Source organism: Balaenoptera ricei, chromosome 21, assembly GCF_028023285.1.
Source record: "Balaenoptera ricei isolate mBalRic1 chromosome 21, mBalRic1.hap2, whole genome shotgun sequence".
In the NCBI taxonomy this organism is placed as follows: domain Eukaryota; kingdom Metazoa; phylum Chordata; class Mammalia; order Artiodactyla; family Balaenopteridae; genus Balaenoptera; species Balaenoptera ricei.
The window spans coordinates 10,645,032-10,672,500 of record NC_082659.1 but is presented as its reverse complement, the minus strand read 5'-3'; the positions used below and the strand labels follow the sequence as shown (position 1 = coordinate 10,672,500).

At 48.6% G+C, this 27,469-nt stretch overlaps 1 protein-coding gene across 1 annotated transcript in view; it reads left to right on the top strand.

The window, feature by feature from the left end:
* The window catches only part of MYOM2 (myomesin 2), an 82,151-nt gene that overhangs the window by 37,528 nt on the left and 17,154 nt on the right, over positions 1–27,469 (top strand). The window contains exons 14-28 of the mRNA XM_059909387.1: positions 2,038–2,165; positions 5,357–5,540; positions 6,302–6,476; positions 7,956–8,077; positions 9,687–9,874; positions 11,749–11,875; positions 13,099–13,277; positions 14,476–14,590; positions 15,675–15,831; positions 15,921–16,027; positions 18,330–18,374; positions 18,930–19,066; positions 23,119–23,263; positions 23,383–23,442; positions 24,805–24,872. Of these exons, the coding sequence (XP_059765370.1) occupies positions 2,038–2,165; positions 5,357–5,540; positions 6,302–6,476; positions 7,956–8,077; positions 9,687–9,874; positions 11,749–11,875; positions 13,099–13,277; positions 14,476–14,590; positions 15,675–15,831; positions 15,921–16,027; positions 18,330–18,374; positions 18,930–19,066; positions 23,119–23,263; positions 23,383–23,442; positions 24,805–24,872 (1,937 nt within the window). The remainder of the gene's footprint in view (positions 1–2,037; positions 2,166–5,356; positions 5,541–6,301; positions 6,477–7,955; positions 8,078–9,686; positions 9,875–11,748; positions 11,876–13,098; positions 13,278–14,475; positions 14,591–15,674; positions 15,832–15,920; positions 16,028–18,329; positions 18,375–18,929; positions 19,067–23,118; positions 23,264–23,382; positions 23,443–24,804; positions 24,873–27,469) is intronic.

The window sequence follows — 27,469 nt, the reverse complement described above, 5'->3', positions numbered from 1 at the left end:
GCGAGTCTCTGGGGCAGGTTCTGGAGGCTGTGGTCAATAGAACGAAAAGCTGGGTTTGGAATTCGAAGACCTAGGCTTGGACCCCTGCACAGCCGCCCACTAGCAGTGTGATCTTGGGAAAGCACTGCGTTGTCCTGAGCTCGTTTCTGAGCTGCGTTTCCATCTCATATGTCCCCCTTCATCCGGTGTTGACATGGTTCATTAGAACAGGGCTCCAGAGGAGCATTGTGACCCTGAGGCAGAGCCAAGCGCGGGACCCGCCAGCAGCAGCACCGTGGTCAGCACACCCCGTGAGGCACTTGGCCGTTGCCGCTCTTTTTGTTTTGCCTTCATTTGCTTTTTCTCTCTCTGAGGATCCTCTCAGCGGTTGGAGTGTCGTTAACAGACATCAGTTTATTTCCTTGGTCCTCCCCTTGGCTCCCGGGGCCATTTTGAATGTCCTCTTGTTCTGTCCGGGGCTGGGGTCATCTGCAGATCTCCAGGGCTCATTAGTGCACAGCCCCGGGTGGGGCGGAGGGTCCGCATAACCCAAGCATCCTCCCCGATTGGGGAGTCCCTGCTGACAAAAGCTGGATTCTTCCTTCCTGTCTTGGCCTCAGATAAAGTGCTTCTTATTCCATTTTCCTCTGGGTCTCGAAGTTATGTGCCAGGTCTAAACACAGGGAGGCATTCGGATCTGAACGTGCAGGAAAGGCGATTCTGCACTGATGTGTTCCCACGCTCACACCGCTTTATCATTTGCGTCATTTCCTTCTGCCCCCTTCGTTTGTTCCTGTGTCCTCTAGTACCTCTGAGGTGCACCACGACTCAGTTTGGAAGCTTGGCTGCGTCACCCAAGGATGGGTGATCTGTGTCTTCTCTCTTTAGGGCCTCCCCCTGGATCTCTTTAGGTGTGGACACGGCAGGTGGATCCAGAGAAGGCGCGTAGGGTGTGCCGGGGCCCTGCTCCACCCGGCACGCTTGGCACTTTTCTGGACACACTCTTGCTCCTTGTTTGAAACCCAACGCATTTGCCAGATGCTCCTGGGTAAGCCCACGGCTGTGCCTCTGCGCCCCCATTGCCTGTTGTAAAATGTGATGAGCGCGGTAACAGGGCTCTTATGAAATGAAACCCAGGCTTGTTTGGGCCGTTTCCATGTGGCTGTTAAATTCCTTGCCGGCAGTGCGGTCCAGAGGGAACCGTTGGATCTTGAGCAGGGCTCCAAGGTGTCCTGGGGACATTTTGAACCACCTTAATCATGTGCTAATTTAATTGGAAGCTCATAATATTTTGTGTCACAATGACCGGGACTGTGTGTGTGGAAAACCTCCACCCCTCGTGAAAAGTTCTCACATCCAAACATAACACGCCTGCCACCTAGCATTTTATTAAAAAGAGACATGCGTCAGAAGAGACGTAGCGGGCTTCTTTGATGCGAATGTTCTATTATAGTTACTTGCTAATTGGTATCACGCTGGAATTTTAAGTATATAGACATAGATGCAATGCTTGTGGATGTGGAACAGATCTACCCAGGAAGGGAAGCCGTGTGCTTTGGAAGTCGATATATTGTTTCGATGCTTCGAGGGCATAATGAGAGGAAAACAACCAGAGAGGGCCCTTAGAGAAAGTACGACCCCATCTTGGAAGGCTTCCCTGCTGCAGAACGCGATTGCTGGTACCTTCTCTGCACAGATTCCCCATACAGTCAGAGCTGCATTTCTGGTTAAATGCCCTGTTTCTTCTGAGTACATGCCTCCCCCACTTCCAATTGAGATTCTGGATGAATTTTGGATTAGATTCCTTTCTTATGAACTGGCATAGATTGGAAACAAAAGTAACTGGACGATCTTTACCAGTTCATTATACTTTGGCTCTGGAAAAATAGTCCCTGCAGTTTTGCTTGCTTTCGCAGAACAGAAATGAAGCAAAAGCCGACCCTGATACGTGAGTCCTTTAATGCCTGTGAAGTGGCCGAGGGTCGTGCTCCCAAGACGGGCTGCAGCGAGCCGGCTGTCCTGGCTTGTCAGCGCTCACGGTGTTGATTCCTCCTCCAGGTGAAGTTCAGCTTCCAGGACCTCCCACCAACGTCCACGCCTCAGAAATCAGCAGGGCGTATGTCGTCCTCAGCTGGGACCCACCTGCCCCCCGTGGCAAGGAGCCGCTGATGTATTTCATTGAGAAGGTACACCCGGGGTGGGTTTCCTGAAGCAGCAGATCTCTGTAGGCTTTCCCGTGGAGCTGCGTCATGTGTTTGAAGGATGGGCGGCTCTCAGATCAGTTATTTAACGTGAAGCTGCAGACACTGGCTGAGCTGTGAATGCCTGTGAGGGGTTCTGCGAGGGGCGTGGCATCCAAGGAGCATGTCCCGCTCAGGCTGTGCCGCCCTCCGCGGGGGCCAGTCGGACTCCCGGGTCCCCGCTGTACACGAGGGCCTCGCACTGAGGAAGCCGCCAGCTTTCTTCCTGCTGGAACATTCTAGGCCCCCAAGTTCTGAGGATTCTGGATGTGGGCAGGGGGAGAGCGGCCCCTGCTCTCAGTTTGCTCATAAGCCGAGTGGCCACTTGGTGGCCATCGTGTTGAGGAATTCACACTTCAAATGGCGAAGGGTTACACAGAATCATTGGTTTGCAGACTTTTTAGATCTGGACGTGTAGGAAGAAATAGTTTGTGTGTTGCAGACACACACACACACACACACACACACACACACACTGAATGTACATCACCAAGTAAATTTCAAACACAGTATCCTTACTCCATGCCATGTGTTCTCTCTCCTGCTTTGGTCTGTCCAGTTGCACTAAAAGATGCAGGTTGTGACACAGTCATTCAGATCGCTGGCCTGTGATTGGGTTGTGGGCCGTTGTTGAAAAACCTGTATAACCATACGAATCCTGTAACTGTGGTTTTGTGATACTAAATTTATATTACAATATAATATACAATCCAATATGTGTAATATACACATAAAGTCTATAACTCTTAATGTGAGCATATATCTCACATACAGTAATAATGTGTAATACAACAAGGTAAAGGAAAGCAGAATGGAAATGAACAGTTTTCAGGCTCCAGACGGTATAATGACCCTCAGCTTTCTCTGCTTATCTGCAAGGCTTACCTGTGGGCAGAGTCAAGTGATAACTTCTTGCTTCTGGGTGCTAGCTTGTTGTTTTTGCATCATGAAAAGCTAGTGGTCAGCCCTCCCAGGGGGAAAGGCGCTTTCTCAGGCCCTCTTCAGAGACATTTTCCAACTCACCTACCCAGTGCCGGAAAGACCAAGTTTCAGCAAACACATTTAAAAATCTTTTAAAATTTTAAATTATTTTTTATTGAAACATGGTTGATGTACAGTATTCTGTTGGTTTCGGGTGTAGTGTGTAGTGATTTGACATTTGCATACATCATGAGGTGGTCACCACAAGGAGTTTAGTCACCATCTGTCCCCATGCAAGGTAATTACAGTGTTATTGACCATCTTTCTTCTGCTGTACATCATATCCCTCGACTTATTTACTACAGGACTGGGGGTCTGGACCTCTGACTCCCCTTCCCCTAGTTCACCCCCCCCCCCCACTAGCAAACCCACTTTTAAAAAGAGGCCTGCCTCACCGAGGACGTCCTTCCATTCCCTACCCACTGCCACGGGTGGTGAACAGCAGCACAGGGTGTGTGGTCAGGGAGAGGAAGCCCCCAGGACAGCCTGCGGGGAGCCGTGGTGTCCAGGGAGCCCGGGCGGGAGGGGCAGCAGGGAGCCCGGGCGGGAGCTGAGCTGGGCAGGCAGGGCGCCCACCTCTCTCCGTTGCTCACGGAGGACGGTCCTGCCCCAACCCATCCAAGGTGGCCTTTGGGGGCCTTAGTTCCTATCAGGCCTGAAAGGAACCACAGGGATGGTTATGAGTCAGCGTCCTCTGTCTAGTCCTGTATTTCCACTTTATGTCAGGACCAGGCACAAGATGCTTAGGAACGGCGGCGCTCTGGTTAACAGCTTGGCATCTGAGCGCAGTTTGAAGCACGCGTCTTCCCCTGAGTGAGCTCTGCTTGGAAAGCCCACGTGCGGCCACAGCCCAAGGCGCACGGCCTGTCTTGTCCACGTTGGGCTCTTGTGCTGAGAGTTTGGCTGCGGTGAAGGCAGTGGTGCCCTGTGGTTCGTGGGGTGCAGAACCCCAAGAACTTCCTCCACCCCTGCTTAGAAGATGGGCACTAGCTTTTCTAGAAGCTTGGCTGTAAGACCCTAGCAGTGTTTTCCCCACTCCCTCCCTGTCTTCCCTCCTTCAGCCCCAGGGTCCTTTTCTCCCATCGGCCCAGCTAAGTGTGCCCAGGGCTCCCCTGTTGCCCCTCCCCCTGCTCTCCAGATGGAGAACATACTCGGGCACAAGGGGGCCTCTGACTGTGGACGCCTGCGTCAGTCCAAGAAAGCCACTTCACTTTTGCTAAGATGAGAGGAGACTTCTCTAAACAGGAATCTAATTTCTAGAAGCCTGGGTGGTTCGAAATGCTTTCCCAGTCCTTTCTGGCAGCCTTAGTGGGGTCAGTGTACACTCAACTTTTATTACCTCAGCATTCCTTTCAAAAAGGGGGCTTATCTCTATAGGAAAAAACTAAATTAGACATGCAATCCCAGTTTTAAAAGTAACTACCAATGATAAAACTTAAACACGCAGTGTAGAAAATTTGGAAAACACGTATATGTTATATAGAACCAAATGAAAATCACCAATAATTTGATCACGCAAAATAGTCATTATTAACATGTGGGACATATTTAGTCTTTTTCTCCATCGGTTTTATATCTTGATATATCATACATACAATTGGCATCCTGTATTACATTCAACAAAATGACACAATTCCTCTCCTCTGAGTAAAGATCTTTATACATAACTTAAATGGCTACATTTAATATATATGTATCATTTTGTATCATAATGTACCTACCCTGTTGCTGGTCATTTAGGTTGCTGTCACTTTGTTATTACTATAATAGCTGAGAAATAGCAAAAAGCTTAAACTGAAATGTGAGCAGTTATGATGGAATTTTACACATCTACTCCTCAATTATCTCTAATTGTTTAGAGTTCATTCTGTCTTTACTAAAACTACGACCTATGTATTGATGCCCTGAAGATTTCCATAGTTTATTGGCTTTCATGTAAAAATGTTCTTTGGTAACATTTCCAACCTTGGGTAGTTTCTCACCTCCTTCTCCAAATTGGCTTCCTTTTCCTAAAATTCAGAACAGAGGTATTGATGACCCCGGAGGTGCTGTGGGCTGTGGGTCCCCCGCAGTGTAATTGAGGGCCAGAGCGGAGCATCCCCTCCCCCCACGCGGGTTTGGGGACCTTGGCTCCATCGAGGCCCCTGTCTTTGCAGTCCGTGGTCGGGAGCGGAAGCTGGCAGCGGGTGAACGCAAACATGGCTGTGAGGTCCCCCCGATACGCCGTCTTCGATCTTGCCGAGGGGAAACCATACGTGTTCCGAGTGTTGTCAGCAAATAAGCACGGCCTGAGCGACCCGTCGGAAATCACCGCCCCCGTTCAGGCCCAGGACACCATCGGTGAGTTGTTACCACAAGTGACCAAACTGTAGGATGGGCCCCGAATAACGTCACCCGTGTTGGACAGCCATTACCTGCGTTGATAAAGACGTTAGTGTCGCACGTGATTTAAAACTCAAATTGCCTTAAAATTCCATTTTACAAGAGATGAAGATCTCTCTGCCTTGTTTTGGTCAACATTTCTCCAAAGTTCCATCTTCTTTTTATGAAACCAGTAAATGGATTAGCAATATTTTTAGGCAATGGCCACTTTAAAAGAAAAAAATACCAAACCCTAAATGCATTAGGGTTTCTTGCCCATATGGCTTGAAGTTCCCTCTCAGAAGATGTCAAATACAGATTAGAGAAATTCTGAATTGTGTGAGGGGAGAAATCCATGGTTTGATTCTGAGTCCCTTTCAGAGTCCCTTGAATCTGATAGAATTGTGTCCTATCTTTTTTAAATGGCTAATTTTATATCCCCACGTAGTTACTTCCCAGGTAGCAAAGCGTGTGCGTCACTGGGGGAGCTTTGGGGATGGGTCTGGAGGGGCGGAGGGGCAGGAGATTCCGTGATGGGAATCTCTTTCTGCGGAAGGGAGAGACTTGGAGACAGACACTGCCTGGAACCTACCTCCTGGGTGCCCCCTTGCCCTGCACCGTCTTCCTTGTCCAAATCTCATCTAAAGCCCCAAGCTCTGCGGACGAGAGGGCCTGTGGGTCTCTGGCGTGCCCCCAGACTCCCGTGCCGCTGAGCCTGTGTCCCTGTCCCCCCTGCACAGTGGTCCCCTCAGCCCCCGGCCGCGTCGTCGCGTCCCGGAACACAAGGACGTCAGTGGTGGTGCAGTGGGACCCGCCGAAGCACAAGGAGGACCTGCTCGGCTACTACGTGGACTGCTGCGTGGCCGGGTCCACCGTCTGGGAGCCCTGCAACCACAAGCCCATCGGCTACAACAGGTGCTGCCTGCCCGGGTCCCCCCCCACCCCCACCCTCCTGGGGCCGACATCCTCGCCCCCGAGAAAACGTGAGAAGCGCACCCCCCGGGACCCGCGGGGCCTTCGGGTGCAGGTGCCACGGCAGCAACACCTGTGACGTCCACACCACGGGCCCGGTTCCTCCCCCACACATGGGGGCTGCAGAGCTGGCAGCTGGGGAGCTAGTCCTCGCGCGCGGCTGAAGTGACTTGTCTGTTGATGAAGAAAAGCCCCAGGGCATCTCCTCTGACGTACTCAGCGTTTAAGACTTAACCCTGAACAGGAGAGTTAAAGTAGCGACCGGGGCGGGAAGGGTGTTTTATTTCTCTGTATTGACGTTTTGAACTTTTAAAATTGCTTTGTTCACAAAGCTGACAGGCCTTCCCTCCGGCCACCAATTGCACAAAGCCGGGAAGGGGGTGGAGAGAGGCACCTGGCTCCTGTGCAGGGGCGACGGCGGCTGTGCCTGCAGTGGGACCGAGCATCTTTCCTGCCGACACTGACGTGCTCCCGTCCCATGCTGAGCCTTCAGGGAAGGCCTGAGTGTGCTGGGGTTCCGCCAGGACGCGCTTAGGAAAATAGCTGTCAGACCCGCCCCTGCGGACGGGTTATCCTGTACGGCTCTGACACCCTCCCCTCTTCACTCTTTAAAGACCAATGAGTTGGGAAAAGCTGTGGCTGGAGAAGAAGAGACACAACTGACGCTAAAGCTAGATGTTATGCACACCCCACGCCAGCAAGTGCAGGAAGAGCTCTCAGAACAAAACACCTCAAATATTCCAGGGCAGGCTTTTCGTGAATGCCTGATACATGTTTGCAGACTCAGAGATAAATAACTATTGCTCACGTTTACTGAGTACTTAACCATGTGCAAGGTGGCTGTGCTGAGAAGTAGGTACTATGATCCTCTTTTACAGATGGGAAAACAAAGTCTTTCCAGGCTTAGGTGACTCGACTGAGGACATAAAATCTGTTAGGTGTCCAAGCCGGTCTCCAAGCCAAATCTTAGCCAGTGTGGTGTAACTCCTTCTCCCTGAGTTTTACAGACGCGGGTTCTTTTAGGAAAGGAGAGGAATCCTACTTTAGAATAGAACTCTGATGCAGACAAAATCCAGAAGACTTGGAAATGAAGGGGGAGCCTTGGCACTGAGTGAGGTCACTCAGGATTTCCAGGGCTTTGCTTCCCGCGCCCCCCGGGACCCGCGGGCAGCAGCTGGTGCCCCCGCCGGCCCCCGAGTCCAGCTCCCTTCAGCCCCAGTGTCGTTGGGTGTTGCTGGCTTACTTTTGGATGTGGCATGTTGACTGGAATTAATATGCATCCCTGAGGCACTTGAAAAAGTAAACTTCCTTTCAGTCCCAGTGACAAATGTTCATGGCGTGTTCAAAATGCTTTCTGTGTCTATTGTAGGAAGAAAAAGGGTTGAACCTTGTAGTCACGCCCCCGATTCGTGTTTTTGTCAGGTTCGTGGTGCACGGCCTAACCACCGGCGAGCAGTACATCTTCCGAGTTAAAGCCGTGAATGCTGTTGGGACCAGTGAGAATTCTCAGGAGTCCGACGTCATAGAAGTCCAGGCCACCCTCAGTAAGTAATTCATGGGCGACTCTGTGCCAGCTTTCGGTTCTCCACTACGTTTTAATTTCTGCATGAATAAACCTTTATGATGCCGTTTGGAGTATTACCAGAGGGGAAAAGTGGATGTAAATTGTTGAACAGAGAACATGCAGTTCTGTGGAAACCTCTCATCAATTGGCTACTTGTCTTGGAAATGCCAGTGTGAGAGGGAGAAAGGATAATATACTAGTAAAATGCAAATTGAAAATAGAAAATATTATCAGAGGTCACACTGGTTTCCAAGCACACGTGCCCCCATTAAAATGTATGCTGTAGGGTGTGGCCGTCTCTTTTCAAAATAGGTGCTAAAACAGAACGTCGATGGCTTTTTCAGCTATTCTTAGTTCAAGGAACTTTAACGTCATTCCAGAGAATTTCAAATGTTTATGTAACTCTGTGGCTTTGTTCATAAATAGTGATCTTTAAAAATTATTATTCTGACCACACAGAACACTTCGGGGCCGAACTGGCAGTGATGGGCCCTAGGAAACTTGATCTGTGCAGCTCTGTGTTGTATAATGTTGCTCTGGTTGTTTCATATAAAATGGACCCCATGACTTAAAAGTATTCAGGAAGATTTAGAACCACGATCACCTCTTAGACACATTTTGAATCATAGTATTGTCTTTTCACTTCTGAGAGAAATGTTTTGGTCTTTATTTTTGTCTTCAACTAAATCTAAAAGTATCTTCCGAAATTATGATTTCTCGTCTAACAATAGATAAAATAACATTACTGGAATTTCCAAGGAATGTCAAATCTGATGATACTTAGGTGGGCAATATAGTAAAACACTAACTCTTATTTTAAGCTCATTATAATCTATCAGTTTTTCCCAGGAGGGACTTTCAAACATTACCACTAGCCTCTTCAAGTCATTCCTAGTAAATGAAAGCCAATCATTTACGTTTTAATTCTGCAATAAGACCAGCTCATTCCCGGGTACCTGTATCTCGGGTAACAGAGGATGATTGGATATAGGTTGCTCAGAGTCGGGGAGGGGAGGGGGGAAGCAGAGACACAACCTCTTCAAGCTGTTAGGAGAAGATGGTCCATTTCCGAACAGGGTGTTCAAAAGGGAAACTTGAATTCATACTCGTTTGAATTAATCTGAAGTTTCTATAACTATGGAGGAAGTTAAGACTCACTGGCCTAAGTCTGTCGGTCATCACTGGTTGTGGAAGTTGAGGTTGTCATTCTTCATGGGCGTAATGAGAAAGCTGCTCTCTCAAGGTTTTCCTTAGAGGAGGGGGAGAGTCTGTTGTCTCAGGTGTCCTTCTTGGCCCTTGTATTATTGAAATATTGGAGGATGGATGTATGGATGTATGTATTGGAAGATGTATTTAGAAACTGCGATAAATATATATGAAAGAAGCTTTTTAAAAACTTACTCTCTTTAAAAGAAGAGACAAAGACAAGCGAAGATGGTGAGCAGGGAGACCTGGACAGGACAGAGGGTACAGGCACCCAGGGCCATCTCCCGTTGCTGCCCGTCCCTCTGAGATGCTGGAGCCGGCCGCGGTAGGTTAATGATTATTGCACTAAGATCCGGGTGACTTTCCCGCTGTGTTTCCTGCAGCCGTCCCGTCCCATCCTTACGGGATCAACCTTCTGAACTGTGACGGCCACTCCATGACCCTGGGCTGGAAGATGCCTAAGTTCAGGGGTGACTCACCCATCCTCGGTTACTATGTAGACAAGAGAGAGGCTCACCACCAAAACTGGCATGAGGTCAACGTCTCGCCTGTCCAAGAGAGGATCCTGACGGTGGGTGCTCATGGACTCGTTCGCTTTTCCAGGCAATTTATCATGTGGGGCAGGGTCCCCATTCTGTGTCTCAGAGTTCAGTGACATGAAGCAATTTGACACAGAAACAAAAATGAATGAAACAATTCACCATGAGAACTTAGGGTCACGGAGCATCTTCTTTTGAGAAGCGAAGCAGAGGAGGCGAGCCTGCAGGTGGGTGGTCTGCAGGTGCAGGTGTTGCTGTGGGCGGCATCCGGCCTCCACCCCGGTGGCTGGAGCTCTCGGCCTCGGGGCAGGATGCGCAGGAGACGGTGATGATCGAGGCTCCTCTGCGTGTTTGTCCCCGTTTCCCGAGGAAGGCGTGTGCTCAAGCCTCCCAGTGAGCCTCTTGCCCAGCTGCACGTAACGTCCGGGTGCAGGGGGCAGGGGCAGCATGGATTTGGAGGAAGAAAGAGCAGAATCGAGCCGCCAGGCAAACCCTCAGCAGCCCGCGGGCAGCGGCTCTCACCTCCCTGAGCCCCCGCTCCTCCCCGCGAGCCACCGCACAGGGCTTCTCGTGAGAGGGATGAGTGAGAAGGTGTTTACTTAATGGAGCACCCGGGTCGGTGATGGCTCACGCAGTTACAGGGCAGCACACCCGCCTATTCATTCACAGGAGGCACGCGGTAAAGCGAGGGGTTTTTGCGGGAGGCGGAGAGGAGCTCTAATCCCTGTCTTATACAAGATTCTGTGCTAATACCTATATTTATGCAATACGTATTTATCATGCGTTTTATTGTGTATGACGCGTATTGCCAGAATTCAAGCTCAGTGCACAGATCCTGGTGTTTTGTCCACGCTTGTCCCCGGACACCTTACTATTGGCTGTCAGGTCCCAAACTCCGGAGGAAATGCCCACGTACTTTCTGAATGCCGGCGTTCCACGAGGCCAGACCTGCCTTCCAGGGGATAAAGCGGCTCCACGTGACACGTGCTTGCTTTGGGAGCTGTTGGGTTCAGAGACAGTGTCATCCAGATGCTGTGCTTGATCCAGTGGCCGTGCTGCCGGGCAGGGCTGATGATCGGGTCCAGGGCCTTCCCTCCATCTCTTGTGGCACAGACCCGGCAGAGTGGACCCTCAGGGACCTCCAGCCAATGTGCGGGAAGGAGACAGGTCACTCCCCCCGCCCGCCCCCGGCGAGGACGCTTCCCGTCCCGGGCCCTTGACACCCCAGGTGCGGTGTCGCCCGTGGGTGGAGGGTGGAGACCCTGGGCCCGAGGTCAGGTCCCGCCCACCGTTCTTCCACTGGCTCCTTGTGGCTTTTGTCTCTGAGCCTGTTTCCCTGCCTGGGTCGTCACGTCATCCCGGGGGGAGGGTTTATGGAGTGAATGAGGCAAACCGTGTCGGGGTGAAGGTGGTGACTGCGACATGCAGATTGGTCAGTAACCTTCCACAGACGCGTACTTGACTTACTGACAAGGTCCCTCACCCTCGCATTCCATCTATAAATCAATCAGAAATACTCCCTTTCCCCCGATGGCTCGTGGGTCGTAACGCAGCTTTTGTTTCACCTATTAATTAATTAATTAATTTTTAAAAATTGAAGTATGGCTGATTTACAATATTGTGTTAGTTTCAGGTGTACAACAGTGATTCAGTTATACGTACATGTATGTGTATATATATATATTCTTCTTCAGATTCTTTTCCCTTATAGGTTATTACAAAACACTGAGTGTAGTTCCCTGTGCTGTACAGTAGGTCCTTGTTGTTTATCTATTTCATATACAGGAGTGTGTACCTGTTAATCCCAACCTCCTAATTTATCCCTCCCCCCCTTTCCCCTTTGGTAACCATAAGCTTGTTTTCTATGTCTGTGGGTTCATCTATAATTTAAACATCCTCTGAATAGGTGGAGGGCTTGGCAGAGGGCTCACTGTACGAATTCAGAATTACCGCCACCAACCTCGTGGGGATCGGGCCGCCGTCGGACCCCAGCGAGCTCTTCAAGTGCGAGGCCTGGACGGCGCCGGAACCGGGTAAGACGGTCTCTCCAGGACTCACCCCTGGGTACCTCGCGTGCACACGCGGGGCTGGCCGGAGAGGGGGGCTTCCGTGGCGCCAGCCCAGGCCTTACCAGCCTCTGCAGCCAGCAGGCTTCAGTCACTCTGCACAGATCCTGGCACCACTACCACGTGCCAGGCCCGGGACAGAGCTGTGCCTTAGGTGGCCCCATGCTGTGGTCTGGGCCATGGACACACAGGTAGGGCAGTGACAGGCACGGAGTCATTAGCACTGAAGTGTGAGGCAGGGGGGCCACCCACCCCCAGCTGCTCCCCCAGTCGAGGATGCTGTGGCCAGAGGCTGGTCCAGGGCAGACCTGCTCCAGGTGAACTTCTCCCAAAGGGGCGGACGGAGGCCAGCTCCCAGCAGGAGAGGCTCCAGCTGGGCCAGAGTGGGGACAGCAGGACCTTACTGACTGTGTATTCACTCAGGTCTCCTCCTCCCAGACCACGTGGGACCACGTGGGACTACGTGGGACCACGTAGGCCCCCACGTGGGGCCTCTGGTTCTAAAGTGAACATTGACAAAACATCTGCATTTACTCAGGGCTCCACGTTTTAAAACTGTTTTCACAAATCTGCAGGGTCTGGGCATCGATCCCTCTGTATCCAGTCCATCAGGACCCCTAAGGCCATGGATAATATGCTCATGGTTTGAACAAAACAAAGTGAGGCAAAACAACGAACCTGAAGCTGAAGCTGAAAAGCTCAAAAAATTGAGACGATTGTTCAATTCTGTGGCTAGATTATATGGCTTTTTCTTTTCTTCTTTTTTTGCAGGGGACGGGGGATACTTGTTTTAATGAAATTAATTTTTTCCCCTTGGAAGAGTCAGTGGAAGGAAAAGCTGTAGAAGTTCCCAGAGGCTTTTGGGGGCTTAGAGTGATTGGTTAGGGTGGGACCCCTCCTGCCTTTACTGCTCAAGGCTCCCCTGGACCTGGGCTTGGTCAGCGGCACCCCCAGGGTCACTGTCACAGGCAGGCCTGGGGTACTGGGGTGGTGGAGCTGGTGAGTGACTGGTTCCCCGGGTTGTCAGACTCCCTGGGTGAGTCCTGTGATGCCCAGGTTTCCAGCCCAGCAGGGGGGTGGGTGCCTCAGGATTCTCTCCTGCACGCCCTTCTCTCCGTGAGACGTGCCTGCTGGTCCCGGGCGAGCGTGTGGGCTCGTGAATTAGTCCACAGGGTCACCTGACTTTTCAGGTCCTGCCTACGACCTGATGTTCTGTGAGGTCCGGGACACGTCCCTGGTGCTGCTCTGGAAGGCCCCCGTGTATTCGGGCAGCAGCCCCGTCTCTGGGTATTTCGTCGACTACAAGGAAGAGGATTCCGGAGAGTGGATCACCTTCAACGAGGCCCCCACGGCACATCGCTACCTAAAGGTGACGGCACTCCTTCCCAGGCTCTGTCATCTGGGGAACACGTTTCATCCCTGTCGGGGGTCTAGCTCGAAGCCCCCAGGGAACTGTGCACATGACCTGGTACCCCTGCTGCCAGCCAGCGGGGTTCAAGGAGGTGCCCGCCCCTCCGTGGACCTGGGGAGCAACTGCGTGTGGGGACCATCTGGATGGGTTTCTTCTCCTTCCTGCCGTCTGACGACCCCCAATGGTGCTGACACTTCACGGTCATGGGCTGTGTTGATGTGCCTTCCACAGTGATGACTAGAATTATGTCTTTGCACACCAAGCCCATGTTTACTTCACTCAATTCACGTGATCGCTGATGGACGTCTATCTGATAAACACACACACACGTACACACAGTGTAAACACATTTGACAGAATTATGACGTGTAATTTCTCTGTCCCCTCTTTCTCCAAATATTTCTGTTTTTAGCACCTGCAATTCACCAGTCACTGGGGTCAGGTTAGTGGTGACAGTGGCTTAGACCCGGGGACCCAGCTGCCCTCGTCAGAGGCTTTCTTCTTTGGGCTGTGGGCTCTGGGATGTGGTTTAGACAGAGAGGCAATGTACTTCCTTAAAGAAAGGCCGCACCCGAGTGACAAGTAAATGGGCAGCAGCCTCTGGAAAGCAGTTGGACAACATGAAACAAGATCAGTGTCTTCTGAACGAACAAAAACTGCTCAGAATCCAGCTAAATGAATTCACTAGAAATTAGCTAATATACATTTTATTTTTGATTATCAATGCAGATTACAATATACATCATCTGTAGATGTATAAGAGATGGGTTTAATTTTGATATTGCCCCAATGATGGGATATTTTGCACAAAGTAAAAAATCACATGTGAAATGATATTTAGTCCTGTAGAATTACATTAAATATCAACACCAGATTATAAACTAGATGATTTGATTTTAATTCTGCTTTAAAGTATGCAAAGAACAAAGAAGAGGATATATCAGAATAGTAGCAACCCTGTTTATTCTCGCAAAGTGAGGTCATGAGCCTGCCCGTCTCCTTTTCCCTTCTGCACTCCTGACTTCCTCTGCACGGCTATTCCGACTGGAAGAATAGGCTATTTGTAAAAAGAAAACACATCTGTAATAAAATGTGATGAAGAATGAAGTCATTTTCATCTATCTGTTCACATGTGATGTTTCCTTCTTCTTTCAAGGTCTGCAACCTGCACCAAGGAAAAACCTACATCTTCCGTGTCCGGGCAGTAAATGAGAGCGGGGTGGGGAAGCCCTCAGACACGTCGGAGATGGTACTTGTGGAGGCCAGGCCAGGTGAGCCTCACCTGCTCGACTGTTAACAGGGCAAACCTCACAGCAGGGTGATCTGGAAGGAGGGATGCGTGTGTGTGTGAACGGACGGCGGACGCATGGACGGTACCCGTCACATTTACAGAAGGAGTTGGATTGACAGACGCAGTACAGCATGTCTTCAAAGACCCACTGCACGCCCCCACCCCCAGCATTCCTGGGCAGCAAGGGGCACGTGAGGTCATTCTGCAAGGGTGGCGGGGTCTTCATTTCAGCAGTAGAACATGCAGGGATGACGATGGTCTTTTATGTTACTGCTGAGTTTTGATCAGAAATTATAAAGCCGTTGGCAATTTTCTTGGTTAAAAGTAGTAAGAGCCCAGCTGAGGGGACCTTGGCGGGGAAGTGCTTCCGAGGGGAGGTGGGTGAGCTCACGGGATATGCGGGGAGGAGGATCTCTGGAAACCATGTTTTCCCTGGATTTCTCCCCTCCGTGGAGATTGGCTCCATGGATATCCTGCCGCCCGGCTCTGGGCTCCTCTGCCCTCCTGGCAAGGGGCGCGTCTGTGTGCACCTGGCTCAGGCCAGCGTGTCTCCTCCAGTTCTGATTCCTAAGGGGCAGATGCTGACTGGCCTGTGTTGGGCCAGGTGTCCACTTGGTCAAAAAGGAACAAACAAACAAACAAACAAACAAACAATCCCCCAAAGGAAAAAGTGGAGAAAGTAGAGCCCGGGTGTGTGGGAAACAAGTGCCCTAACCACGCTGCCCAGGCCCCCAGGAGTGGCGAGGGGTCAGATCCCAAAGGGGAAAAGGATTGTTATGGCCGGGATCGGCAGCCCAGAGGGTTTTCTCCAGTGGTGCTGGATGCAGAAAAGGAAGTGGACAGACATGTGATGACTTAAAACCCAAACCTGAACTTCTCTGCTTTCCATCAGCTGCCCAGAGGGCTTGCTCTTTCACATCTGCCCCATGTCCTGGGTAGACCATAGGCAAAAACCGATAATTTGATATACAACAAGCTCTCCGCCTGGGCCATCCCTTCTCCAAAAAAAAGACTCGGAAGGACACTGTGTTCCTAAGATGCTCCCTGGCGTTCTCGCTCCGCAGGCACCAAGGAGATCAGTGTGGGCGTGGATGAAAAAGGCGACATCTACCTGAGCTTTGACTGCCAGGAGATGGCGGACACCTCTCGCTTCACATGGTGCAAATCCTACGAGGACATTGCGGGTGACGAGAGGTTCAAGATCGAGACCGTGGGGGACCAGTAAGTTCCACTCTGGAGTTGGCAATCACCACCTCTTAGGAACGCCTACAAACACAGTAATTAACATACTGGCTTTTCTTCCCTTTCAGCTCGAAGCTGTACTTTAAGAATCTGGATAAAGTGGACTTAGGGACTTACTCTGTGTCCGTCAGTGACACGGATGGTGTGTCCTCCAGCTTTGTCTTGGATGAGGAAGGTAACACCTGTAGGACATAGGCTTGCCTTTTGGGGTTTTATAACACTTTCAAAGATTGACCCTAACAGAGAAAAGACTGATTTGCTTAGAAAAGGGGTGTGTGTTTGCAGGAGGCTGGGGGTGGGGAATCCTTTTTAAAGCCAAAAATTACTTTGGAAATTACACAAACTCTTGAGTTTGTACTCTAGCCACTAAATAAATCACTGGTCCGGGAGTATTTTATTTCTTGCTGTATATATTGCTTTTATAGCCTTCCACTTGTACTTTTATAGATGAGTTTTAGTTACGTTTCATTAGTTTGGCAAGTAGCAGGTTAGCAAATAAGTCCGTAAAATTAATGAGAGGCGCACAGATGAAAGAATCCTCCCTTTTCTCCCAACATTGAATAATCGAATAATCGGATGATAAAAGAAAACACATACATGTATATATATATATACACACACATTTATATGTATATTTTTTTTATGTGTGTGAAATAATATTTAATTTCCATAGTTAAAATCACTCACTCTCTTATAAACAGAAAACAGCAGAAAGAAGTGAAGGAAGTCGGTTTACTATGACCCGGGGAAAAGCAGCCGTTTCTCTTAGGCAGGTCCCCGGGTCTGAGTCCCCCAGACAATGAACTGGCCTCGGGAGGAGATTCTTCCACTGCCTGGGTTGATGTTTGTGTCCAACCCTTATCTACCACCCCGTGCTGGTCAGAGACAGTTTTACAAGTTTGTACGATGATTCGTCAGTGATGTGGAGGGAACTGTGTAGCACTGGACAGAACCCTCAAAACTCCATGTTGGGCCTTTAAAAGCTTCTGAGTCTCTGAGAGCCCTCAGTTAAAATGCCTGAAGCTTGTTAGTCTAATCCTTTCCTTATCAGCTGGCATCTTGTTTGGCTGCAGTGAAGGGTGTGGTCCCAGGAGAGGGGTACAAGGGGGTTCGCCTAGGACGGGTGGGGAGGGGACAGGGTCTGATGGCTGCAGGTGTCCGCAGGTCCCATGCAGATGTTGGGGGCATTGGGGTGAGCCCATGTGCATTTAACGGGACCAGCAGGAGAACAGCAGAGGGGCTGCACCATCTCTGCTTCCTGGGTTCCCTGGCAAGCTCACTGCTCACAGACGGGGCGGGAAGGGACCGGAATCTGCTCACCTGCCTTTTAAGCTGCCCTTTCTGACCCTCACTCAGTGGCCTTCACACAGCTTTTTACTAGCAAAACATCCTTAAAAGAATTCTGACAAGTGATGTACTCCTCTGCTCCATTTGAAAGTTTGCAGATGACGTTTTCACCTTAATTTTAAATCGTTGCAAAGGATGAACATTTCCAGCACATTTTATGCTGTATACGGACCTCAAGTACATTTCAGGCAAAACCTTGATGCTGCAGCTTTAGTTCATTTGATGTATGGAAGTTCCCACTGTGAGACCTAATGGGGGTGTCAGCCCTCACCCTCAAATCAGCCGTCTAGGTGGAGGTACTTCTGGTCACAGAAAGTCTGCTTCATTGTTCATTTCAAATAAACAGGTGCATACGGACCTTTGTGACCATGGTCTCATTTCTAAATTCTAATTTTAAGAAGAAAGGAAAGAAGGAAGGAAGAAAGGAAGGAAGGAAGGAGGAGGGAAGGAGGGAGGGAGGGAGAAAGGGAGGAAGGAAGGAAAGAAGAAGGGAAGGAAGGAAGGGGGGAGGGAAGGAGGGAAAAGGAAAGAAATGGTTTAGAACCTTCAGTTTTTCTTAACTTACTCTTGGGACTCCTAGGGGCAATGCATTTTTGTTTTTTAACGTATCATTATTATTTATTATTTAAATTCATGATAATACACCACAGTGAAATTCTGGGTGGGTGAGAGAGGTGCTGAAGCAGGACACTTTTAACGCAGAAGGAAAATCACAAACCAGCCACGTTCTCAGCCAGCCAGACCAATTTCAGGAAAGAGTTCATACGGAATTAGAGGATCTGGAAATGGGTCCCTTTACATACCCCCTCTGTAAGTCTTCCTCTCTTCGAGGAATGCACCTGCCCCCCCAGTGCCTCCCACTCCTAGGGACCTCTGCCCTAACCCGTCCTAACGGGTCCCTTTAGTAAGTGGGTTCTTTAAATGGTGAGGATCTTAGCTGCAGTCGGTAATTCACTGGAGGAAGTATTCAAAGTTACAGTTACCCCACGTCTCCTTTGAACTCCCAGTTCTAATTTCTTTCACAGCCTCAAATTAAACTTGGTGATGTGATGTCAAATCTCTGCTTTGCTTTTAAGCCAGCTTCTGAACGTACAGGTCAAAACCAGTGATTATATTTTTCTTCATTTTAGAGCTGAAACGTTTGGTGGCGCTGAGCAATGAGATAAAAAATCCCAGTAAGTGAGCCTGGAGCTCAGAGCAGGATTGCGCTCTGGGAAGGCATGTTCGTTACCGCGTGCAGCTCTGGAAGGGACGCTCTGGGGAGAGGATGGCCTCGTTTCGTGCTCCAGCTTACACACTTGTCAACAATTCGCTCAAAACAAGTATTAGCTAATATTGTAACGCGTAGCAATTTTCATTGCATGCAGTGTTTTGGATTTCGGGTTGAGTGTGGCTGTTGAATCCAAGTGAGAATTGTATCAACTGGGATCTTCAGTTATTGGATTACATGGAATTCAGAAAGAATATATCCATCTGTGGTCACTGGGCCCATCAGGAAAGCAGACCATGCACGTGCAAGGCTTCACGGGGCAGGGAGGCTTTGAATGCAGCGCCAGGCTAACTAGAGTCTTATTTCTTTGTTTTGGTTTTCATAATCCAGTTCAATACTCCGGGGTTTCACATTCTCCAAAAATTTAATAATGAGGATTGATATTTTCCGACAGTATACAGCTATTCTTTCTCACAAGGATTCATGCATTATTGACTTGTGATTTCTTTTCTTCCTGTAGCAATTCCTCTGAAGTCAGAATTAGCTTATGGGATTTCCGATAAGGGCCAGGTCCGCTTCTGGCTGCAGGCTGAGCACTTATCACCAGACGCCAGCTACCGCTTTATCGTTAATGACGGAGAAGTCACTGACAGCGAGGTGAGTTCATGTGTGTGTGGCCTCTGGCTTTGGAGATGGCCAGGTATTACTTGGGAAGGTCAGTTCCTGAAAGTCAATATTCTGGGTCTGTTTTCATCCCTTTTCGAGCTGTAGAAGTTGGGGTGTAGAAGGCTGACTACATGAATGAGACATGGTTGATTCTTGCAGTGTTCAGAGATTTGGTCTCGGGTAGATGAGAGATCAGGAGGCCTTTAAATCCAAGCCTGTTGGAATTAAAAAATGACAAACTACGTTTTAGAGACTTGGTGTTGTGAAAAGGTTCAGGTTACGTGGGGTGGCGGTTATCCTCAGTGGATCAGTTTATTCAGTCTTGATGACAGTTTTGAAGGGGTATATTTTTGCCCTGATGTGAGCAATGCCTCCCTAGGCCCCCCTCCCACTGAGAGCTCCCCATGGAAGGCGTCGGCTGGGAAATTAGTTTCTGCACCTTCCCTGAGCTTTTAGGCTGCCCCCTTGGCCCGGCAAATCTGGGCAGAGAAAAATGTGTAGGATGCTATGATACAAATACTTTGCCCTTCTTCTACTTTTAATTGTATAGAATGAAGCTTACAGATATTACAAGGATTCCTTTTTTGCCTGTGGAACATTGTGTTTCCATATATGTCCTCTTGTCTAATTATTACAGCGCAACTGGGAACCCAGTTGAAAGACGACCTGTTTGATGGAGCCTTTCTTTGTTGTTCAGCGGTGCCCTTGGGGTCTCTCACATCCCACCATCTTTACCCCCTCTGCTCTCTTTTCCCTTGATACCCAATGCATCGTGTCTATTTAGCTATCCTACTGAGTCCTAAGTGCCTCAGCGGTGTGTCTGCTGCACGGATATTAACGGGATGGTTGAGATGTAGGGATTGCCCACGCCAGGTGCCCGGCCCACTTACTCTCCCTCTGAGCTGGGCTCCTCATCCCTAGTCTGGCCTCTGTGTCTGATGGGTTTTTAGTAAAGCTTGGTTAGACGAACGTCTCTCAGGAAGAAATCGTTTATGGACAAAGATTACGTGAGTTTTCTTATCCAGTCCATCTTCCCCATGAGAATAATGACATCCTTGAAGAACTGTACAAATTGGGGAGTTGGCTAGTAAGTAGAAAGCATGCGGTTTCCTCCTGGCTGCAAAAAAAGCCCACAGTATGGATACTGTGTATGAAAGAGCATCACATGATCAAGGTAATTGGAGACATTTTCTTTGAGCAGAGATCATGCTACGGAATGCAATGGAATTTAGTGTAATTGCCCTTTATTTGTAGAACATCTTTTGATGAACATTTCCTACCTGCTGTGGAGAGCTTGCTTTAAAAACGGATGTCTTTGCTACCTGGCTCATCTTTTGGAATACGGCTATACTATTTCATTCCTTAATTAGCAATCCACAGGTGACTTTTCCATGTGGAGATTGATGCTATTTTGTGAAAGTCACATAATAGCCTGTATTTATGGCCCCCATAAAATCATTGACCATCATCTTGCTGCATAATGGCAATCGCTAGAAGCCTGATTCTTTTCACAAACCTGCCCAGAGCCTGCGGTGCAGAAGCTGAGAAAATGGAGAAGGCTCTGGATTGTTAAGAATCCGGCTGGTGAGCGTGGTTCCTTCTCCCTTTGCAGACCTAATTAGAGCAGGTTCCTAGAGGCCTCTACTCACAGATGTTTGATGGGGGTGAACGTCTTACAGACTCAGAGCAGCACCGTTGTCTGATCAACTTGAAATTTGCCCCCCGTATTCAAAAGCAAATACTCAAAACTGCAAAGAAACTCAAGGACCCCCCGGCAAGGTGCACCTGTTGCAGCCCTCAGACTGCTGTTCTTTGTGCAGCCGCCAGGAACTACCGGAGCCTCCGGGGAGGGAACGGTGTCCTGCTACCCTAATCAGGAGGCCTCCTGTAATCGGTACCGCCTCCTGAAATGACCGCTCTCTCAAAATGTAATCTGAGCTCATGCCTTCTTGTTCATTGCTCTCTCTCTCACTTTATATACACCAAGTTCCCATCAAGAAAAAAATCTAAGCGATGTTGTCCAAGTACACAGTGTGTGCTTTACCTACTTGAAACAATATTGGAGTTTCCGATTTCCAGGTGATTTTTTAATGTTTCCTGGAAGTCAGGGCCTCTGGGCAGGGGTGGGCTTTATTCACTTAAAACCTGAAAATCATATTTGATCAAACAGAACCTAAGGCATCACGTTAACCCTTGGGACCTCAGACACTCATCTTCCTTTCCCCGTGGACGGCAGCTTATAGTCTGCAGATTGTTTTTGATTGTCCGCCGTAGCCTAGAAAAATGAGACGTAAACTTGCCCTCCTGGAGCTTATCCCAGAGTTGAAGAAATACAGCTTCAGTCAGAGAATGATATAGAAAGAATACAGAATGAAGAGCGTGTAAAACAGTACAGTGAGCACCGACTCAGAGAAGGCGGGGGTGTGGAGAGGCTGGAGTAGTTAGGGGCGATTTCAACAGCAGTGGATTCCTGGGTTCTCCTTCGGAGGAGGAGTGCAGAGAATGGGCCCCGGAACACGTGTACCCTGCAGCCTGCAGACGCGAGAGCTAGCAAGGTGGGGGGCCGGGGGGCGAGGAGGGTGGGCTGACCAGGGGAGTGGCCACAGGGCATCTTGGAAATACACTTGGATTAAATGGAAGGGGTCAGAAGACAGAGGTGCCTCTTCCAACGTCAGGCAGGAGAATTTAGAAACGATGCCCGATGCTGAGGGAAACGGGCTTAGGGATGTTGAACAAAGGTGCTATTTAGCTAATATTCATCTTCTCAGCTCTCTTGTGACACTGGCATTTGGAATCCAAAATGTAAATGTCACCTGAAAGAGGAAGAAGAGCATTGTGAAAATAAATACACATGGTGTGTCAGAAAATGGCCGATCTTACACATTTTCCGTTAGTTACCTGCAGATGGGAGTTCGTTGTAATAGTCTCATCGAGGTAAGGGTTGTAGAAGGAGTGCAGGTTCTCAGGGGAAAGAGTGGACTTTGCTCCTGCGCCTCCTGTTTCTTGGCTGCTGACCACAGGTTATTGGCGATGACTCGCTCATCTCACCCCACAGCCCCACCTTCCTGGGACAGCTCATTGCTCAGGCTGGGAAGCCTTTGCGTAAATCCCAGCTGGGCTCCTCTGAAAGGAAGCAGGAACGCCTGCAGGAAACATCACCAGCAAAGGTTGTCATGCTTTTGTTCATTCTGGGCGTAGCGTGGTGGGGGTCAAGGCCAGAGGAGGCAGCCCTCCTGTGGTGTTGGGAGTGATGTTCCTGAGGGGAGACCCGGTCCCGGCGCCCCTATGCTGTCCTTGCCCTGAATGACGGCTGCATCGAAGACGAGTCATTCTTTGGATGTTCTCCTTCTGCCTCCCTGACCCCTGCTAGATTGCAGATATCATATCCAAGGGCGGAATAAGACATGGTCCATTCGCAACCACACCTCAGTCTCTGTAGCTCATCACAGGCGATGAGAGCAGAGTCCGAGGGAGACGTGAGCTCTGGATGGGCGGCACCGGGAAAGGGTCCCCATTGGAGGCTGCCGGGATGGGGGATGCAGAGCCTGGGCACCTTCAACCCTGGTGCTGGTGGCGGTGTTGAGTAGGGGGCGACCAGTCGTGATGCCCGTGTCCCCAGAGTCCCCAGGACTGAAGCCCTCGCGGCTGTGGAGATGGTTGTGTTGTTGCCTGTGGTTTTGTGATCGGACATGGCCAAGGGCACCCCGTTCTCTTTCCCCCGTGTGCTGAGTTATCTCACATCAGGTGCACATTCCCGAGGAGTGTGCAGAGTTTCTGCTGGATTCTTTGTGTGTAGGTCACTCCCCACGCAGACCTAGGGCTTCATCGCCGAATGTCGCTCGTTTGATCTTTGGTTCACCAAGAGGTCTCTCGTTTGCCCTTTGGTTCACCAAGAGGTTCAGTGGCTGAAATTTCTTTTTGTGTGTTTTTTGGGCACCACGATCCCTTAAGATACAATAGTTGATGCAACTGTTAGGTGCCAGCGGGAAAACTGGAGGGAGGAATTTCACGGTGGAATTCTCCCCTTCCTTCTGTGCTCCCAGACACACAGAATCAAGTGTGACAAGTCAACTGGCCTTATCGAGATGGTGATAGATGAGTTTACCATCAAAAACGAAGGCACCTACACTGTGCAGATTCAAGACGGAAAAGCCAAAAATCAGTCTTCTCTGGTTCTCATTGGAGACGGTATGCTGTGTGGAAGGTCTTCATATGTCTGTAAAGGAAAATTCAAAGCAAATTCTTTCGACCAGAGAGAAGCAAATGTATTTCATTTCTATTTTTTTCCCCTTAAATATTGGATTTAGCATTCAAGGCTGTCCTAGAAGAGGCTGAATTTCAAAGAAAGGAATTTCTCAGGAAACAAGGTAGGTGGTTGGCTGGCTTCCCCACCACTAACACAAGACAAAGGTTTAGGGTTTGAGCATTTGCTTGGAGCAGATCCTACTTAATGCCAAACGACTCTAACTTCAATTTTAAATGATCGAGAAGTCAGACCACGTCGTAGCTGTAGAAGTTTGGATACTTTTCTGTTCTTTGACCTTTCCCTTTATTTCGACTGTATTTTCTTCTTGCTTCTACCTTGAAAAGCCCTGGAATCTATTGTTGAGTGTTCGTATTTTCCTGCAGTGATAAGGAAAGGGTGCCTCCATTACATGTCCAGATGGAGTCCAGTGATTGTGACAAAAAGGAATAAAGAACGGGGGTGGGTGAGTTGGGGGAATTATTAGGAGAAATGGAGAGAGGTCACTAGACCCAATTCCAATAGCCAGGAGCTTGTTATTTTACTTAAAATTGTGTGAACTTTTCAACTTTTAGATGTTTTAACTTTAATTACAAACAATACTTTTTAAATATATCGTTTTAAAAATGCATATTAAAAATAAATAAATAAGTAAAAAATAAAAATGCATATTAACTAGATACAAAGGAAAATGGATAAATTTTAGAAACTGAACTACAACCCAAGGGTTTATTTGAAAAATATTTTTTATATGGGATTTCTATAGTTTTTGAAAAAAAGTTAGAATACAGCTTTAAAAATATAAAATGAAGACATTATTTTCATTGTTTTAAGTTATTTTTATTTTTAGTAGTCAAAAATATTTATTTTACTCATTTCTACAATATGAGTTTTTTTCTACAATATGATTCTACAACTCTGTAGGATGTATTTATATGGAAGAAATCAATAAATACTTTCTAAAACTGCTTTGTATTTTTGTGTTGAATGTATTATTAGCATATGACTCCTGCATTTATATTAAGTAAAAATGATATTTTTGAAAGATATATAAATTAATCTTTGATTTCAAATGCTATATAAATATCGTGTGTTGACATAATTGCTAGGTCAAACTGCTTTTTCTTCATCTTACCTCAATTAGTTCTCCTGTTTTAAAGTTTTTCTATACTATGCTGTTGGATGTTGTTAGACACATGTCTTGAGAAAAAAATATAATATTTCATTATTCTTCCTTCTAAAGAGCAATAGCTATTAGACATCACTGAGAAGGAGAGATCAGACAGCATCATCCAGCTAGAAATAGAGATTTCAGTATCAGTATTGCACAAACGGACTTCGGAGCCCTGAAAATTAGTTTTATTAAATTATCTTGGTTTCAGACTGAACAGCTACTTTCTTCTGCCCAAAATGCATTTGTATGTGTGTGTGTATATGTATACATTTTTTTCCCTTTATTTAAACTTTTTTCCCTTTTTCCCGCCAGGCCCTCATTTCGCTGAGTATCTGCACTGGGATGTTACAGAAGACTGTGAAGTCCGGCTGGTCTGTAAGGTGAGGAATCGGTTCTAGCCAGAAGAGAGTGACACTCCCATTCTCGTGACAGTGGAGACAGTCAGGAAGCAGCTACGCTCAGATCACACTGGTGGTGTAGCGCGGGGGGTTGGATTAGGGGCGGGTGGTACTCAGACTTTCAGTCTCGTCTGTGGTCTTTGTCAACAGATTACAGGGGCAACCAAACGAAGATTCAAGTAGGTAGTTTATAAAATATTTATTTAAGATTTCAGTAAGTGAACTTATGGGAAAGTGTGCTGTGGTGAAATTTATCCGGTAATTTCTGTGCTGCTCATACGATTTCTTTAGGAAATAAAAGGTATGTTTGGGGAATAAGATGCTCTTAAGTTTTTGTTTGAGCAATTCAGTAATAAAGTAAGCCTGAATTACTACTAACTATAAAAACCTGTATTTTGGGGAACAGACTTTAAGTTAATGAGCCCCTGCTATACGGCTGTCTCTGTAGAAGAAGAGGCTGTGGGGAAAGCTCGATCGTGCATCATTTCTGTTCCCAAGCTACTCACAGACGAGAGAGAAAAACAAGCAGACAAGTCAACAAAGCGGTGAATCCTGAGCTGAGTGCGGGGGGAATGACTGAGAAGGATACAGGTCGACGAGGGTGGAAACTGCTCCCCTAGGCTGAACTGTGAAACAGCCGCGTGGGAAACTAGGAGCCGAAGGATTAGAGGGTGAATTATGAGTCGGCCGCTGTGGAGAGCAGTATGGCAGCTCCTCAGAGGTAATGCGTGGAATTACTATACAATCCAGCCTCAGATAGATACGTGTGCACCATGATGGTGGCCGCGTGATTCACAATAACCCAGTGTGGAGGTGGCCCAAGTGCCCATCAATGGATGGATAAACAAATGTGGTAAATTCGCGGACTGTCATTCAGCCTTAAAAAGGAAGGAAATCCTGTTACCTGCTACAACACGGATGATCCTTGGGTGAAATAAGCCAGACCCAAAAGGACACGCACTGTATGATTCCACTTACATGAGGTCCCTAGAGCAGTCAAACTCATAGACAGAAAGTAGGATGGAGGGGGGCCAGGGGCTGAAGGATGGGGGTGGGAAGTCAGTGTTTAATGGGGACAGAGTGTCAAGTTGGGAAGACGAGAAAGTTCTGGAGATGGTTGGTGGTGATGGTTACACAGCAACGTGAATGTGCGTAATGCCACAGAATTGTACACTTAAAAATGGTGAAGATGGTAAATTTTATATTATCTGTATTTTACTACAATAAGAAATACATAAGGTTGGTAAGACAGTTGGGGGCTGGACCAGAGGGCATCCAGCAGGGCAGAGGTGGGCTCTGGTCTGCAGACGGCGGGGAGCCTGCCTTTGGGGTTTTCAGAAGGAGTGTGATGACTCTGGCTGTTGCTTAAGGCCAGAGGGGAGGCTCAGTGAGAGATGGGAACTCAGGCGAGCATAGTGGTCACGTGCACAGAGGAGGAGATACGCCGGAAGACGGTTTAGGAGCTACGGTTCCGGCCGGAGTTGGTGAGTAATTGGATGTGAGCGAGGACAGTGTCTTGGACGATCTTAGGTCTCTGTCTTGGAGACCAGCTAGTGCTGTGAAACTAACCAGCACTGCAGGGGCAGGACCAAGTCTGAGGATTTTGAGGATAAATTCAGTTTTGCAAGTACTTCGTTGGTTACGCCTGTAGCACAGGCGATATGGTGTGCTACCATCGTCACTGTGAGCCCGGCCCTCACAGCAAGCTGAAGCTCGGCTGTGGAGGTTTATGAGGTGGCAGGACACGCGTGGCGGTGAGAACGACGCCCGTGGGTCAGGTTTGCTGAAGGTCAGCCTTTAGAGACAGAAAGATAACGGAAACTTGGAGAATTTTGGAAAATATCATGTTGTCAGAGTAGAAAAGGAGAGAAGAATTTTTAAGGGAATTACTGAGGGGAAGTCCTCAGAGAAATAAGAGGAGAAACAAGAAGCGGCTTCATGGAATGAAGAAGGTGAGGAATTCAATGAGTGAATACCACACCGCAGTGTCCTGAGTGAGGGGAGGGCTGACGTGGGGCCTGCCGCCTCATCCGGGTGGGCCGGTGGCCGGGGGGTGGGAGTCTGAACGGCGCTGGCTGATGGGATGGAAAATGGGTGAAGACTGAGCTGAGCCCATCACACCCTGGGAGTCCCAGCGGATCGTGGACGTGGGGGTCAAGTCCTTCTCTCCCTGCTGTCTGAATGGGGACATTCAATCATGTTTAGACGCTGAGCGGGAAAACAGAAGACAAATCAAGGGTGAAGGCCACCTGTCAGAATGGCCATCATCAAAAAGACAAGAAATGACAAATGTTGGCAAAACTGTGGAGAAAAGGGAGCCCTCGTGCACTGTTGGTGGGAATGTAAATCGGTGCAGCCACTGTGGGAAAACAGTGCGGAGGTTCTCAAAAGATTAAAAACAGAGCTACCATACGATCCAGCGATCCCACCTCTGGGAGTCCGTCTCGAGGAAGTGATGTCACTGTTGTGGAGAGACACCTGCACCACGTGTCCGTAGCAACATTGCTCACAATGGCCAAGACGTGGACACAACCAAGGGTCTGCTGACGAATGAGTGACTAAAGAAGATGTCACACACA